The sequence below is a fragment of the Cyclopterus lumpus genome, chromosome 20 (genome assembly GCF_009769545.1).
Source record: "Cyclopterus lumpus isolate fCycLum1 chromosome 20, fCycLum1.pri, whole genome shotgun sequence".
In the NCBI taxonomy this organism is placed as follows: Eukaryota; Metazoa; Chordata; class Actinopteri; order Perciformes; family Cyclopteridae; genus Cyclopterus; species Cyclopterus lumpus.
The window spans coordinates 9,999,124-10,017,236 of record NC_046985.1 but is presented as its reverse complement, the minus strand read 5'-3'; the positions used below and the strand labels follow the sequence as shown (position 1 = coordinate 10,017,236).

Sequence of the window (18,113 nt, the reverse complement as noted above, 5' to 3'; positions counted from 1 at the left end):
TCAAACTACATTGGGTCTTGCATCACTCGGTTTCTATTCTATTCAATGAATCTGGCGTGGTCACTATTAAATAAATTCACCCTTGTACACTGTAAATTACATTACATTACATGTCATTTAGCTTGACGCTTTTATCCAAAGCGACTTACAATAAGTGCATTAAACCATGAGTCCAAACTCAGAACAACAAGAATCGAGAAAAGTACAATTTATTCAATAAAGTTAAACTACAAAGTGCTAGTCAGTAAGAGACATTTAAGTACTGCTAAAGTGCTACTACGGCTGGAACTATTCAAGGTATAGTCGAAAAAGATGTGTTTTTAGTTGGCGACGGAAGATGTAGAGACTTTCTGCTGTCCTGATGTCAATGGGGAGCTCGTTCCACCAATGAGGAGCCAGCACAGCAAACAGTCGTGACTTTGAATGTTTAGCTCGAAGTGACGGAGCTACGAGTCGATTGCAGAAGCCGAGCGAAGCGAACAGGCTGGGGTATACGGTTTGACCATGTCCTGGATGTAGACCGGACCCGATCTGTTCGCAGCACGGTACGCAAGTACCAATGTTTTGAAGCGGATGCGGGCGGCCACCGGTAACCAGTGAAGGTCGCGGAGGAGCGGAGTAGTGTGGGTAAATTTTGGGAGGTTAAAGACCAGTCGAGCAGCTGATAAATGATGCACAACTTTTCAAAAAGCCATACCAAAACCTACACAGCATGTGGTACATGTGACCATGGTGCTTTCCTGTGTCTGTGAGCTGGTTTTTTTGGACACTATACATATAGAATAGTGATAAGATCTACCTGTCACTTAGTGAAATATACATGGAAGCTAGTGGCTTTATCTGGTGCTTTTAATGTTCCAATGTTATATTGATAGTGGTTGAGAGGTAACCTGTTCAGTTTAGGATCATGTGTAAACACATGCAGTGAAGGGGAATCAGCTTTTCTACACAGGCAATTAGAAAGGAAATAGTTGTCCATGCCAGTGGAGGAAATGGTTTCCAGCCAAAATGTCACCTTGTCATTTAATCATTGCAATGCCATATCTCCCATTTCCCAGTATTTGACTGTGTGTGTGGGCTTCAAAACCTCAAATGTCTCTGAACGGGTCTGTGTGTGTGTGTTCACACACATAAGTCTTTAAAGGATTAAAGTGGAAACCGTAACCTTAACTAACACTGCCCACATTAAAGAGAGCTGCAGGGAAGCTTTGTTCCTCAAAGTCAAATGAATTACTCACTGCTAAAACGCAGATGAGTTATCATTTGATTGAGTTGTGGTATCGGTCGGTTTCTTTTCTTCTTTTTCTCACTCATTCAATCACCCTGAGTCACAGCAGATACACACATGAACATTCACATCATCACACAGACACAGTGGTGTTTCTTTTTTCTCTCCCTTTAAGCGGTCTCCACACCCTCCCTACAGGTGTCCTGGTCCAATTCCCTCTCTGTAGTAATAATAATAACGAAAATAATAGTTGATAACACGGAACAGGCCGATCCAGCCAACATGTGCTGATTGTTGTACTGGCCAGAGAGCGCTGACGTGATTTTCCTGCCTTTTTTTTTGTTTGCATGATTTTGACGTGTGTGCGTGTGCTCGCCTGTGTTCTTGGCTGACTCGCTTGTGTGCAAGCCACTACTTTCCCAACGTTGTGGAGTAGGGTCTCCCACAGGCCTCCCTCCCATGTCCCTCTCTCTCTCCCCTTCAGTCCTCCCTCCTCTCTCTTTCTTATCCCTCTCTCTCCTCCTCTCTGCACCTGTACTCCGCGCTCCAGCCCCAGCTGCTCCCATCTCAGCTCAGCGCTGTTGGCTGGAGCCCATGTTGCACTTGGCATGTCCTCTGAGACCCTGGGGCCACACTTGACGTGCGAGGGCCAGGCAGGCCCCCGCCCAGGGAAGGCTCCCGTGGCCAGGAGGAGCTGGGAGCAGACTGTTGTGAGGAGGGCTGTGGGCTGGAGAAATCCCTGCTGGAATTCTGGGAGTAAAATTGCTGACTCATTGTTAGTCTTGCTGGGCAGGAGATTTAGGAAAGACATGAACAGAAGAAGTGGGGCGATATTCAGAGGAATCGCAAATGTGTCGTTAGGAGTTATCTTGTAAGGCAGTATTTCCTGTATTTTGGTTTTAAGAAAATGCCAAAAAATGCATCGGCAAAAAAGGAGAACTTAATCAAGTTTAAGGTTATTTTGAGTTTATTTGCAACTTTTGTCATAGTTTTGTCCGTACTCTCTATAAAGTTGTGATAGCAGATTATCTTATCTTATCTTATGTAAACAATGTAGTTGAACCCATGTTTTTTCATATAAAGCCATCAGCAAGTCAACGCGTTCACTTATGCAGTGAAATATTTCAACATCTTCCAATTTTGCACATCATTTCATGGCTCTGTGTGAATGAATACCAATGACGTTGGTGACCCTGTGACTTCTATTTTTAGCTCCACCATAATGTTCTAGTTGTTAATACAATTTCCCAACAGCTATTGGATGGATTGCAATGAAAGATATGTTCACGTGCTTTTCTGGGTGTATTGTAAAGTAACTTTGGTGATACCCTGACTTTCATATAGTGCCATCATCAGGTCACACTATTAATTTGTCCAATACTTTGTTTAATAGCCAAAAAAATGTAAAGCTGGACTTAGAGTTGATTAAGCGTGCTTTTAAGCTACATTAAGATGGTAAACATTATACCTGCTCAACTTCAGCATGCTAGTATTGACATATTGAGTATGCTAGCACACTGAAGTTATCATTTTGTGCTCAACACTACAGTGTCATAAAGCTCGCAGCATGGCTGTAGACTCTTAGTCTTTTTTGATCTGTCATTTCAAATATTAGCATACACTTTTTATACAGGGAAGTGTTTACAGAAAGTTCTTGTTTGGCTGTTGAATCTGGCCTTACGTCTTGAGACCTCTTTATTTAATGGTGTGTATGTGTGCAGTGTTGAAAGAACCTGTGAAAGTTTCCAGTGCACGCAGGTTTTCCCATCCTCTTGGGTTTTCTAACTTCTTGGGTTCCCCAAATTCCAATCAAGTATTACATCTCACATCTCACTGCTGCTGCATTGCCAAGTAGGATGTTTTGCTACGGTTGAAAATTAACAGATATGTCTTCACGAGAAAAGCGATTGCCACATTTGTGTAAGGCTTGTTTAGATTAACTACACCACATTCAGTACTCCATTTTCCGTCTTTACAAGCTCAATGATTTGGCCAAACATGAAAATATTGAGTACATTTGGCACCAGACTCTCGTCAAGACACAGTATCATGAATCTCATCTGGAGCAATCAATGTATGTCTACCACATATGGTGGCTGTATGTCCTTGTGAATGTAAGTGTATACTGGCAGAGAAGAAAGAGGAAAGGGAGGCGGATATTAAAAAGTTTGGATTCCTATTCTCTCGTTAGCTTTCCCACTATTTCTCATTCCTTGTCCTCGATCCGGCAGACATTCTCAGCCCTTCTCACCCTGACCCAGGAGGGGGTATCACACACGCGGACTCGCAGACCTCTAAATCTGCTCGTTGACAGCTCAGTCCCACTCTGTCAAGACCCGAAGAAAGAGAGGAAAATCTATGTTCGGGGCCAGAAGAAAGAGGAGAGGATATATGTCCCTGTGCTTTGTTTGCCATCCCTGTGCTGAGATTCAATAGCAAGACATCAGTCAAGTGGTTAGCCAGCAGGCCATTGTGTAGCAATTGACCCTGATGAAGTGGTGGGCCTTTAATTTAGGAACAGTGTAAACGGTGTGAATTGATAGCTTGGCTCATAATGTCTGAGCGACTCCCATTTATGGATACACGTTCATTGATATGATATTGTTTTGTTCATTGCAGGTACCATTATCCTGTTCCTAAGATCTTCTATGTGCAGCTGTCTGTGGGGAGTCATGAGTTTATTGGTGAGGGACGCACCCGCCAAGCAGCCAGACACAATGCTGCCATGAAGGCCTTGCAAGACCTGCGCGATGAACCCATCCCCGAACGGCCACCGCAGGTAAACACACACGCATACGCAGGTAGATGGACAGCAATATATTTGTTAGAAGGTGGGTATTTGTAAACTTTGTGGTGGTGTGAGCATGCACGCAGGGTGCAAGGCCGGTTCTGATGTTTAGGATATTTAATGCATAATATTTGTAACAGAAGTATATTAGAACAAAAAAAAACTGCACTTACACTAGCAGTGCGTACCAGAGGTTGTTTAACATGTGCTTATTGACTCCCCCTCTGAGAATCCCTGCCGACATCTTCAACACAGTTCCATTACTTCTAAAGCTTAAATGGACTTCTGTATGACAGACCATATTAGTCTAATGAAAGATCTATTTCTCGCTGGTCTGGACAAAACCATAGTTTTTCATCTGTATTGTACTTTGTAATTATATTTTGCAGCTTGTTTATTTTGCCACTACTGCAATGTCCTATATTTTGTTTTTAGACAAAATATATGTTGTGTTACTGCTGCTGTGCCAAGTTGCTGTAATTCCATTGCATTAATGCTATGCAATGAAAATAAATGATATATAAATCATGACTTCTTATTATTAATGCATGTTTGACCTGCTTCAAGAAAAGGTCTGCGTTACACTCTGTTTCTTATTATCTATGAATCCTGTGAATAGACTGAAACCAACCATGTTGTCAATGCTCTCCAACTTTGCTGCCAGCCAATGTGTGCGACTCATTCATTCGTACTAAAGATGATGTTTCATAATGGGTTGCATCATTCTAAAAAAAATAAAAAAACGGGTTCAGTAACTTAATCAAACAGCTGGGTTGTGCCGTTTTTAGCAATAGTTACTGGAATACATAGTGCATTTGGCCTATACAATGTCAAAAAGCAGTCAAAAATGCCCGCCCTCAAATATATTCAATTAACTATCACATAAGACAAAAAAGACTAAAAATTCACAGGTTTGAGAGGCTGTAACCAGGACATTTGTGATCTTTTTCTGTTTAAAAATGCTTAAATGATTTGCTAAAATTGTTGCTCCTGAATTGACAGAAAATGAATCGGGGTAAAAAGCATTTCAATCTTATGAAACCTCTCGCCCCCCCACTGCTTTAACCTTGGTTAACTGTCGATCTGCTTGACCCGGCCCCCACCCCGCACTTGAACACTCGCTTTAATGAAAAGTCAAAGGATTTGTGCTGCTGATCTGTTGATGTTGTCCCCGTGGAGGCTCCATTAAGAGTGTTACGCAGTGTTTTTTGCAGATACTAAGATGAATGCGTAACCACCTTTCATCCAATTGAATTCAAATCCACTTCAGCTCTAATTATTCTAATGTATAATTTAAGCCTGGCAGTCTCCATGGTTCAGTGTAGTTTCTCTTTTTTCACATTGTCCTTTTGCTTTCTGCCTCCTTCCGATGTCACACTACCATTCCAGAGTTTTCCCTTAGGTATAGCTGTTAACTGTTGTTATCATCTCCCACCGGAAATCAAATTACCCCGATCCTCACCGTCTGGCATCGCTGATGGTTATTCAAAACGCTTTGGCTCCTCTCACTTGCCTGACTCGCTGTCTTGTGGCGTCGGCCTCCATAAATGTGCTCTTTGTTTGCTGCTGCTTCTGAGTCTTGCTTTACAAATTGAGGCACATTGTGTCTCCAGTACATGTCTGTCATTCTGTCTCCAAGCGTGTGTGTGTGTGTGTGTGTGTGTGTGTGTGTGTGTGTGTGTGTGTGTGTGTGTGTGTGTGTGTGTAAACGTGTGTGTGTATGTAAATGTGTGTGTGTGTGTGTGTGTGTGTGTGTGTAAATGTGTGGCTGCCCTCAGGCTAAAGGTTTTCTCTTTAACTATTGTCTGTCAAACCTTTTACTTTGAGGAAGGCCACAGGTAAATATCAGTGACACTCTAATTGTGTTGTGTTTTATACAATATGTAACCATAGGAAACACAAAGACCTCCTCCAACTTAACAGGGCTTCAGGCGATAGAGATTATATAATACAACTGCTGACTTAACTCGTAAATCCCTGCCAGTTTGTTTAGATGCTGACGATATTAATACAATTATAATGTGTGCTGCTAAACAAGTGGGCTTCTTGTCTTGAACAAAAGCAGGTTGTTTACTTCACAATCACCGGCTTGACTGGGGAATCATGTGTGGAAATCTGCATAATTTGTTTCCAGGAGAAAGGTCGCACATGGTTGGTGTGAAGGAAGATTTATTTAGATCTGTGAAATTGAAACTTTTATGTGTCTGTTTTTTTAAGAATTAAGTTGTTCTGTCTATTGGGAGCCTCTTCTTCCCAACCTTTGATGTAGAATCTTTTCTCCCCATTACGAAATCAGCTGCCCGTGAGCATAAATGTGAATGTGAAGCATTTTGTTCTCCCACAAACACTGTTCATTCAAAATAAACTCACACACTGTATCTTCTCTTGTTTACACATTTCCCAGGGCTCTCTGTCCAGTACATCCATACGTAGAGGCAGCACCAAAGTCAGATTTAGCCCTCTATTAGTCTTTGTCACAGGAAGGTCTCTGATCTACTTGGTCATTCCGGCTCATACACACCCACAGACAGATGCAGGCGCGTAGACCCTGTGGCTTGTTAATGCAGCCTTGAGAGGGGATTCACATTTTTATTCACACATTAAAAATGCTCGGGGAAAGTGGCAGGGGGATATGTAACCATGAACACCATGAATACATACTGGAACTTTTATGAAAAGACATTTTGTCCTCATGCACACATTAGGAGATGCAGAGCATGTATGTCCGAGCACACACACACACACACACACAACAAAGCACACGGTCTAGCGGCTCTCACCGATGTGAGGTCTTTCGCCCGGTGCGGTAGGTGCATTGTACCACGTGACTGTTTTCTATGAAATCCAAGAGATCTCACAGTATGAATCATGCGTCATATCAGATCGCACAATGAGGCAGGCGAAAGGAAGAAGCCCAAAGGAAAAGAGAGCAGACATTCATACGTAATCAGACAAAGAGCTGGACATGAGACGATAAAGATCGAGACAGTACTCTGCATTCCCAGAGACAATTGGCACCAAAAAGCCTCTTGTTGTATGGGTGAAGATATCATCTCTACAGTTTAAACTACATTTCTTGATCAGTGGAAGGCACCAATGGCACTTTTATTCAGCGGTAAATACAGCCAGAGTCTGTCTTCTCCATATTTCAACAATTTAAAACTCTCCAAAGGCTCCAACCAGGGTCATCTGGTATTAAGTCCAGAATTACTTCATAGTTTCATGGGCAGCAAATGTTTATGGATTTAGAAAATGTTAGATCTGTCTGAATCTAAAAAAACAAATTGTGTTTATCCCACTGAAATCCGCTGGTGCTTTCCCACAAATCTTTACTTCATCGGTCTTATTAATTTTCAGTGGGATCAACCAGATTTCATGACTGATGAAAACACTAATTTGGACCTTTTGTTCTTAAGTTTGTTTCCTCTCAGGGAGAGGCCGTTCTTAATGTTCATAAATAATATTTTTGCTATCAAGGACAGAGAATTAATAACCGAACATGTCATATTTAATGGAGCCCCCTTCAAGGGGCCTTCCTGTGCAGACAGAGGACCACCAGTCAGGTCTTGGGATACTGAGTTCTCAATCCCATATCAGATAAGGATCATAGCCAGAAAACAGACAGCAGCTTGGCAGACATCCACTCTGTATGTGTGTCATCCTTGGCTTGATATGTGCCACACTGTTGGGGTCACAGTTTGGTGTCAAATCTGAAAAATATACATTTTCAATTATGAAAAACCTCAACATTATTAATCATAAAAAGTTAAAGAATTCATACATTTGCATGTGATCAATTCAGCTAAAAGTAAAACAAAAGACGATATCTGATCATCATTGCTTAATAACAACACATCTGCACATGAAGGAACATTATTATATTATTTGTGTTCACTACGACTAAATATGGTTTTCTATGTTTCATATAACTCTAATGTGATTTTTCTTTTTTTTATTGCTATTGGGAGAAAACCTTGCACCTAAATGTGTTAAAGCCCAATACCACTTCAGATGATGCCATTTCAAATGAGTGACATCTTTAATGTGGCTATTCTCACAGTCGTAATGTTACCAAGCATTTAGTAGCCTGAACATTATCCACATTTATTTGGGATCTAATCATCTTTTCTTTTTTCAGTCTTGCTCTAATTTGGTGGGAGATTATGAGGCTTCCAAACAGGGATATAAATGGTGTGAGCTCTTTCAGCGTTGGTTTTTATTTTAAGTTCACCATATCAGTGACGCTAGTTATGTAAACAAGGTGCACCTAAAAAAAAAAAGTTTGTATTTCTACCAGTCAACAACTGAAAACGCTTTACAGGTGAAATTTTGAAACATACTGAAAAGTTCATGCATTATAGATAATACATTACTTAAACTAGTTTTTACTGGCTTTAGTGTGAGCAGCAACAATCAGTTTGTCCTCCTTAACCATTTTGACGTGACACTTTTCCTTCTCTTCAAGAGCCCGGAGGAAAAAGGAGAGCCTGAGGACGGCCCTGATGCCAGCAAATCAGAGATCAGCCTGGTCTACGAAATTGCCCTGAAGAGGAACTTGTCTGTCAACTTTGAGGTGAGGAAAAAAAAAAAAGAGACAAATATGGTCATGTGATACAATTATTCAGAGGATAAGGCCACGCAGAATGTATGAGTAGTCATGATTTACAGTAAGTATTACAAAAATGAAACAAGTCTGAAGACTGAAGGAGTCACACTGATAATACTCAAACCCTACGATAAGGGAAAAGAAACCACACAAAGACATGCATGTTCACCAAGCGTTGCTTCATTTTCCCATCAGTGAGTTCACTTATCTTAAAAAGCTTGTGGAAATTCTTCTGGTGTCCAGTTCAAAGTGTTTCTGGGCTGATTCGAGTCACTTGCTCTCAATGTATTTTGAGGTGACTCAGCTGATGAGGTGCAGCCATGTGTACTAAATTAGACGGGCTTATATTCATCAGTTTGCAGTTTTATTTTTAACCAGTATTTAACAGCCAATGTTCCTCTTTAAATGATCTCTGAGCCCTCAAATAAGTATTTATTTGTAAAGTAAAGTTTCTGACACAATTTCAGCAAAAAAAAGAATTGTATACTGTTACCAAAAGTTATATCACACCTTTGTTTGATATTGTATGGCGTCGAAGCTATCTTGTGCATTATTGTTTCACAAATGTCTGTTTTATTCAAAATGACATGTGAACCTTGGGATTTGACTAGAATTCAAAATTACATTTCTTGGGTTGAACAGTGCTCGCCTACATATCATAACCAATATATATCTCTGTTGCTGAACCCAGGAAAGGTATGAAGGTATTAAAGAAGTTGAACCCTGCAATTATTTAGAAGAAGAAAAAAATATTTTCTTTCTGGCACTGACACATTTGGGCTTTGGTTCCCACACAGTTTAGAGAATCATAGGATGATTGAATCTAATCAAAATTAGGTTAAACCCGTCTACCTTTTTTTAATTGTTTGTTTCCTTTATGTAGTTATGTCCCAACTGTGTGATCGATTGTGGTAGAAAACCACAGACAGCTGTTGTCTTGTGCTCATCTCTTTAACAACTTCATTGAGGCAAACAATAAAAAGCTATTGACATCCATTTGAAGTCGAGATGCTCAATATGAAGCATCAAATTACTTAATTCCAATGCATTACATAAGAACTATTTCCAGCTGGAGATTGTCAGTCTAAACTAACTGCTTTGTGAAAGAGCACCTCTTTTTTCTAATAAGTGTATATATTTCTTCAAACCTCAGCAAAGTGGAGGTGAACAGCTGCAGCGAAATGTAAGTGTGTGCGTGTGATTATTAATATTAAAACCCCAGTGTTTGTTAGAAAACGTATTTGGGATTTTCCTTTACCATTTTCCAGTACATTCTTCGGCGGTTTAACACCCAGCTTGAAGTGACCATTAGAGGAGATTAATCTGAAGCCGCATCTGCATTGGTTTGCTGACGGCTTACTCGCATTCACAGCTGTGTCTGATTAAAGCTTTTTGCTGCAGTGAGTTGGTGACCTTAATAAACTCACCTGGGAGCTGCCCAGCTAGACTGAGGGTTACCTGCATTGCTCAGGGTTTCAGTGTTGCCTAACAAGTTTCCTCTCGCCGTCACAGAGACTCCTCCCACTGCTTTCCTAAACATTGACGTTATTGTCCCCAACTTTTCTAAATCCACAAGGAAGTCTAGGTTGTCCTTAAACGACCTACAGGGTCTGTTCTCTTTGGCTTCTACCGTATCTCAGCTGACTCATCCAATATTCACTCCCCGAGCGCCCTCTCTTCTTCTTCTACTGCTCTCTGCAAGTTGCCAAAAACCAGGGAGGCTCAGTTTACTCTGTGTGCCCCCTCCCTTCCTCCACAGAATCCCTGCCTTCCACCTCCTTCCATCACTCCCAAAAATCACACAGAGGGTGGTTGCCTGTTGAGGCTAGAGGGATAGGCGGATTGGGGTGAGAGGAAATGGAGAGACGGGATGGAAGGAAGGGAGGGAGACGCTTCTCACTCTGTTCACTGTGCTTACTAATACGAGTTTACACAACATTGAACAAATTATCTTGAAAGCTGTCCAGTCCTCCCTTTTGCCCCCACACCCTAAAAAAAAAAACCGCTTTTGCTCATCAGAGCATGACATGACTGTCCTTCCTGGAACTACTATTAATAACTTCAACCAGCGAAATCTGGATTGATGTGATTTATTATCTGTCATCTCTTTCACCGTCAGCAATTACTTAACTTTCATTTTCAGTCCCTTCAAATTGGACTCTTGACAGCAGCGGTTTTAAAAGCAGACCACAGACCTCTCTTTCTCTCCACTTGGTCTTTAATTTTAACCATCTATCCATATCTCCGTCAACAGCTATTTGCCTATTTCACAAATTGAGATGTGTGGTCCCGCAGTGACAGCAGTGCCTAGCTTGGTTTGTTCAAATGCCTGATTTAAAGTATGTCAGACTAACAATTTTGTGTCCTTAAGGGAAGTCTTTTAATTTTCTTTGCAGTTTTGTTCTCCATTTCTGCATATCAGTCAGACAATATTTGTTTTCCTCTGCTTTGTCAACCTAAAGTAAACTAAAGGCAAATATCCTCAATCAGCATGTTGCATGCATACGCTGTGGCTGGAGACCAAGTGTAAATTACACAATGGTCTTTTTTTTGCCCATTGGGTCCATTACATTATAACTCATTAGACAAAGTTTGGCCTCATCTCTCTTCCTGCCATGTTACATCCCCTTTACTGTGTGTCCTTTGATGCGCTGAGAAGAAATGGTACACTCTTGCACGCACAGTTACACATTCATGCATCCTACACAAAACCGTAACGGTCATCTCTCATGTGAACGCCTTTCATAGCAGCCATGTTTTCATCTCATCTCATCCCTGCCCTCACTGGGGCATGAAATTACCCGTGAGTCACTGCTAGCAAGTGTCTGCTTTCCTATCCCTCTGCAACGATGAGGGTCGCCGCCACCCTGCGAGCCAGTTGGCTCATTTAATCCCCCTGTCAGGCAATATCAAACAGATGTCAGCATCAAAGAGGAACCGATCTATAAATCACAGCTTGTGTGTTGGATCTTAGATACAAGAGAAGAGGGTCCTGGCCAAGAACCACCCATCTTACAAGAAGCAGCTTCCCTCAGGGCTTGTCCATCCACCGCTCATCACAAAAGAGCCTTTCTTCCCTCTACCAGACCCCACCATTGTCCTACCCTGCTCCCATAGCCTCCTCTTCCAGAGTACCTGAAGTCTCACATGCACGGAACCTCAGACTGCTCAGGGTATTAATGTCTCTATGAGAAGCTGACGAAGAGTCGTCCCGCATTCGAGAAAAGATGAAGCGGCAAGAGGAGAAGAAGAAAAAAAAAAGAAATCAACATTGAATTACCAAGTGATTCCTGTGTACAACCCGATCCTTGTGATAAGGTGGTAGACGGGTGTGTTTGGCGTGCGTGTAAATGAATAGAAGTGCTGAAATCCCATCGGTGTGGCGCAGATCCCGTATCGTCTGCCAGGAGACTGACTGCAGCTCGTCTGCCGCCACCATGGGCCAAGAGTGTGTGACATGTGTGCACAGATACACACTTTGTCTCATGCTCTTTGTTGACTGTACCGTATACATATACAGGCCACATTTCTTCTTTGACTTCCTGTTAGTAACTGCATGTTTTAACTTTTTAGACGGCACCAGTCACTTATCTTATCAGTGCAACACTTGTCCATCACTTGTTCTGCCGTATTCAGAGTGTTTTGGAGAAGCAGGCAGCTTAAAAGTTCTAAACCCAAAGAGGACTGCTTGATCATTGTCTGCTAGCCTCTGTCCACAGGTAAAAACATTCACCTGCCAGCAACCTCTTAAAGTCAGCTATTGACACTCTCCAAGTCAATCGTTAAATCGGTATGAAAATCAAAGTGTAGAACAATAAATGATGACCACACCAGGAACGTTGCCATCGCATCATCTTAGCCACACGGCCACCAGGATGAAAATGTGTTTATTTCTGGGACGGACCTCAAGACAGGGAAAGCTTGAAAGAGAGTGATTGAGTGCAGCTATAAAATTGTCCTGCACATGTCGTCATTCACTTCAACAGCATCAGAGCCTTCTGACTGCCGGTCCGTAACTAAACACCAATCACATCCACATTCTGTTAGTAGCGCAAGCTGACCAGGGCCAGTGATCCATCATCAACACCAGCGATTGAAGAAGAACGTTTTAGAAATTGGATGTGTCCCGTCCCATTGACTGTCTTATCAAGTACAATAAGCTGCCATGTTACATTTCCTTTTTCTGGTGATGAGCAAGACCAGAGCAGGTCCCCTGGGTGGGAGTGCGTTTGGATGTTAGCTTGGGCCGCTAGTGCTCCAAGGCAGCCCCACAACACACATCCTTACTGTATAGTTAAACTCATTGTGCGGGAATGCTGATAGGCTAACAGGTACATTGAGAGCAAACACAGGGCCAGTGTCAGCCCTGTCAACAAGAATGTCCTTCAGTTACCTCAGTAGGAATAGTTGGGATGAGTTAACCTAAATATAACCTCCTCTTCTTTTCTTTTTTAGCCTGTATTTAATAAAGTTTTAATTCAATTTCACAGCAAGTAAGTTACTTTAACTACTTCATCATATGTTTTTGCAATGCTATGGCCGTGTTTTATCAATTTTTGAAGCTTTAATAACTATTTGGGCTTTACCTTTCCGTGTTTGGTTTTCATGCGCCAGGCTTACTTTGTCATTTCATCTTGTTAATTGAACAAAGTATTGTGTATAGAGTATAGTTGTATAGTAGAGAGTACAGTGTATGCACACATTATTCTTTGTTCTCCTCAAGGTCTGTATTAGTCTGTGTTGATGTGTGAAGCATTTGAGGAATGCTCAAGGTTTCGCTTATCAGTGTAATCTGTTTTATCGGTCACAAGGTTCAAATGGACTGTTTCTAGATTGTATCTGATTGCTCCAATTTGCACTGTCTGCACCACAAATTGAGCTCAAATAAAGGAGAGCATGAAAGAGGGTGGTGGGATATGAGGATTTTGAGAAAGTCCAAATAGACATTCACACACAGCAGCTACAGGTGGAGGGAGAGCGAGGGCGAAAAACTCCTATGAATCCAAAAGGTGTCCACATAAGCCGAACATGTACTGCTCGACTCCGTTAGTGTGTGAAACCTTGTTCTTCCTCCAGCGTGTTTTCCTTAATCAGATTGGGAGAACCCCACCTGCTACACACACACACACACACACACACACACAATCTCACACTTGGACTTCACAGGAAGTGAATGTGATTGCAGAAGCATGACCTAACGCCAGCCGGTGTTTGTTTTAGGTCTCCCAGGTGACCAGAGGCTAGAGGAAGGAAACTGAGCCCTCATCACTAGAGACTGTCATCTAGGAACACGTTACACTCGTGTGTGTGTGTGTGTGTGTGTGTGTGTGTGTGTGTGTGTGTGTGTGTGTGTGAGAATAACGTGCACACATATGGGTGGGTAGCATTGTGACCATCAAGAACAGATGTTTTGGACCACCTGGTGTAGCTGCCTGCAGTGTGCGCACACACTCCTTCACACATATATGCACGACGATAAGAAAAATCATTTTTCATCAGTATCCCATAAAACATCTTGTGACAAACCTGGTATATGACAAACTTATCTGGAAGTTTCATTTACATACTCTTTTCCCACCTGTTCCTGCTCTATCCCCCCAGGTGTTGAAGGAGAGCGGCCCCCCGCACATGAAAAGCTTCCTGACCTGCGTCAGCGTGGGGGAGTTCTCTGCAGAGGGCGAGGGCAACAGCAAGAAGCTGTCCAAGAAGCGTGCTGCTCTGTCCATCCTGCAGGACCTGAAGAAGCTGCCCTTCATCCCCATCGTGGAGAAACCCAAGACGCACTACAAGAAACGCACCAAGACCATCCTCAAGGTACTGCGGCTGGGCCGGGGCAGCTGTGGCTTTTGTGTCCAGACATGCTATGATTTCATCCTGAGAATTCAAATTGTCATATTATGCTGAAGAGTTTTGTATGTACTAGAGGCATCTGGCAAGGTACAGTCAAGTTTAAGGTGTTGCTTCTGGTCAGTCATAAAACATTTTAGCAAGGCATAATTATTCATCGTAACTATTTCAATTACTCCACTGAAAAATGGTTTAAAGTGGGAAATAGGATATTGGGAGACTTTTCCCATTTATCTTTTGCATCTATCTTTTGCAGATGAGTGTGATGTAATTTCCGTTCACCTATATACAGTAACACTGTATATTACACATACACACTGAACTAACAGTTAAGCTCTGCACATACGCAGACCTGCATTTCAATCAGGGAGAGACCAGTTAGATGAAGAAAGGATGCATGTTTATTGATAACAGATGATATGAAATGATGAAGTCTCAGAGTCTTTGGCACTTGGACTCTGCGGGGAGATTTGTAAATGAGGGCCCCGATCAGCAACGAGATAGACCCCCCCGTGGAGTCCAGACCTGGTGGTGGCTGATGAGCTGATAGAATGATGAGTTGATGGATCCGTGAAGACTGGGCGGAGATGGGGAGGTGGAGGGGTGCGTAACTGCAGCATGAATGAACTGAAGGTAGAGAGGCAGTCATATTAGAATAAATGCGTCTTTGTGATTGAAAGTACTGACATTTTAAACCAAATTTGGTTAGCGCTATGCTGCGTTCACACCAAAAGACAGAGAGGGTCGTGGCTTATCTCCGTGGCTTTACTGCGTTGAAACAGTTATCATTTCCACCATCCACCATGGAAGAAATAACCACTATTTCTGCTTTATACTTATTGTGGAAATCCCACAAACATCTAACGCCCTTGTGTTTGGGTTCAATACAATTTGTCTGGAGCTGCAAAAGCTATTTGATATCATAGCCTATAAATTGATCTGTGCATGCTTAAAAAATGGCAACAAAGTGACAATATAATTAGTGAAAAGCCAAATGATGAGTTATATAGACCGAAAATATTTAGTAAATCCAAATCAATTTTGCAAAGAAAATGCTTTGTTTACTTAGAATATCATCAAAAGTAATTTATATTTACTGAATATTTGGGTGAAATTGAGTCGTGTGTGTGTATGTGTGTGTGTGTGTGTGTATATATATATATATATATATATTAATTATCTAGGTGAAATTGATTCATATTTATTACTAATCTGGAAAGGTTCAGCAGGTACACATTTATTTGTGCAATTTTTTTTGTCTAACCCATTTTGGCAGTCATTTGGGGGAGAGGTTTTAAAGTTGGGTCAGCCCAGTGTCAATTAAGAAGAAGAATAAAACTATAGGCTGATCTACCTGTTCTGTGTTATAGGCCATCAGACAAAAAGGATAACACATCAGGAACATGTCCATTTTGCCAGCCCAATGCTGAATCATTGGGATGACTGGAACTGATCACCCTGTGTGTCCTCCTTTCCTCCCAGACAGGACCAGACTATGGCCAGGGCATGAACCCGATCAGCCGTTTGGCCCAGATCCAGCAGGCCAAGAAGGAGAAGGAGCCAGAGTACCTGCTGCTCTCTGAAAGGGGGATGCCCCGACGCCGGGAGTTCATCATGCAGGTAAACAAGGGTTTTGTTTGATGAAGATGGAGAAGGGTAAATGCACAAGAAGAAAAGGAGCCAAACTATCACCTGCTTAATTTTCCCTAAGACACTGTGTGTACCCAGGAGATGTAGCGTGAGCGGCAGGTCAGCTTCAGGTCTCTTTGTAGGATCTATCCAATGGTTTGGGTTATGAGTTGCTGGATAAGGAAAATGCTTGTTGTGGGGGTCCTGAACCAAATAGCAGGTATAGACTGCCTGTATTTATCAAGTGGGGAAACACAGACCACTTGCAGAACACGAATAAACCCTCTCTGTCTGGCCAAAGGCAGGCAGCAGCAGCGTTATGTAACCTCTTTACACTAGAACACAAGTTTCTTGGTTTTCTCTCAGGACTATGATCTGGTTTCCTATTTCTGTCGTGTGTAGTAGTTTTAGCTCTTGTACCATTTTGCATGTAAAACACTATTTATAATTTAATTGGAAACTCTTTTCTGCATGCTGTTAGTGTTGGACCTCCCCGTCCTCCCTCTCACTCCCCCTTTCTCTCACTCTCCGTTCCTTCTTGAAAAGTTCTGTTTGATTTTCATTTTTTATAGCATGCATATAAAGCTCAGAATAGATGAACTTCCATCTTTATAGCGTTGTTGTACAACTGTTTTATACTTTTTAAATTGAAATTTCAAAGCTGTAACAAAGAAAGCACAGAGATTGTCTTCTGTACTACAGAAAGATGTAAGAATGGAGCGCTGACTTTTATTCTGAGGCCAACCCCCTAAGATCGTTTCTCACTAGTCCCCTCAACAAAAAGCCAATGGGAGTTTTGCATTCGATTTTGTATTATTGCAAAAAATAAGCTCTGTGGTAAACCCACATTTATGATACCTTTACATCATGTTCAGCAAGATAATCTTCACAAATAAGCATCAATTTTGATGAATTTCTGATCATCGGCCGAAGCAAAAAGCTAAAACGCTATAAACGAACTATATCACAATCGCACGAGTATGTACAACAAGGCTGATTTAGTCCCTTGTCAGCATATTTGTCAGGTATATTTACTGACACATTTAATATCTTTTAATAACATTTTTTAAATCTATTTGTTTGCTTTAAAAAAAAAAAACTCACTGGCTTTAAGACGAGGGACCCAGAAGTACAGAAATGCGAATTAATTTCCTTGTTTCAGGGCTCATTCCTGCAGCACTCTGTGTGGCTGGTGTAGTAAGGAGGCAGTATTCATTAACAGAATCAAAATATCATGGTCTCGCTGCAGCAACGACCTTTAACCCTTAACTAAGTTATGGATGAGTTGCTGTTTATCACTAATCTAGTAAACAGAGCAGGGACTGCATGGATGAGAAATCTCATCAGAAACTACAGTTACTTTAATTACTTGAGGCCATGCATTAGGAAAAAGCATTTGGTTGTTGTTGCTTCAATCTGTGAGCATCTACAACACAAGTCAACAGTCTGATTCGAGGATGCGGAAAAATGCTGGCAACGCTGGCATAGTCCAATTTTAATTTATGCGCAACATTTTAACTGCGGCTCTCTTTGTCTCGCGCTTCCTGTTCGTCTTTCTGTGTCTGTCTCTCTCAGTCAAACTCTCGCTCTTTGTCTCTCTTTTCCGTAATCCTCTTTCATAGGAAGAACAGAGCTTCTCTTAGCATCAGGCAGTAATTCAGCCTCGAACCTATTCTCCGTGCCTCTTTGATACACACATTAGGCCCTGCGAGTGTGTGCGTGTTCCTTTTGTGCAGTCCACTCGCTCTTCTAAAATGTCCACATTGTTTCCTTTGGTAAGTGGCAGGGCTCAAATGAGTCTCTGCTTTGGCATCTTTTTTTCTGAGCCCATCACTCGTTAGAGAAAAAAAAAAAGGCACCAGCTTGGGTCGGATGACTTTTTGAGTGGGTGACAATTTTTTAGGATTTGATAAAAGAGCAATTGTGTTTATTTTAGAAATTTGGTAATTTTATTTAGGCTTTCCTCCTCATTGTATGTCGTGTCCTACTTCAGACAAGAACTTAGTGAGCATGTC

The 18,113-nt window shown here is 41.7% G+C and overlaps 1 protein-coding gene across 1 annotated transcript in view; it reads left to right on the top strand.

Moving 5' to 3' along the window:
* stau2 (staufen double-stranded RNA binding protein 2) overlaps positions 1-18,113 on the top strand; it is a 76,438-nt gene that overhangs the window by 13,118 nt on the left and 45,207 nt on the right. The window contains exons 6-9 of the mRNA XM_034560206.1: positions 3,848-4,007; positions 8,482-8,589; positions 14,224-14,436; positions 15,952-16,089. Coding sequence (XP_034416097.1) covers positions 3,848-4,007; positions 8,482-8,589; positions 14,224-14,436; positions 15,952-16,089 — 619 coding nt within the window. The remainder of the gene's footprint in view (positions 1-3,847; positions 4,008-8,481; positions 8,590-14,223; positions 14,437-15,951; positions 16,090-18,113) is intronic.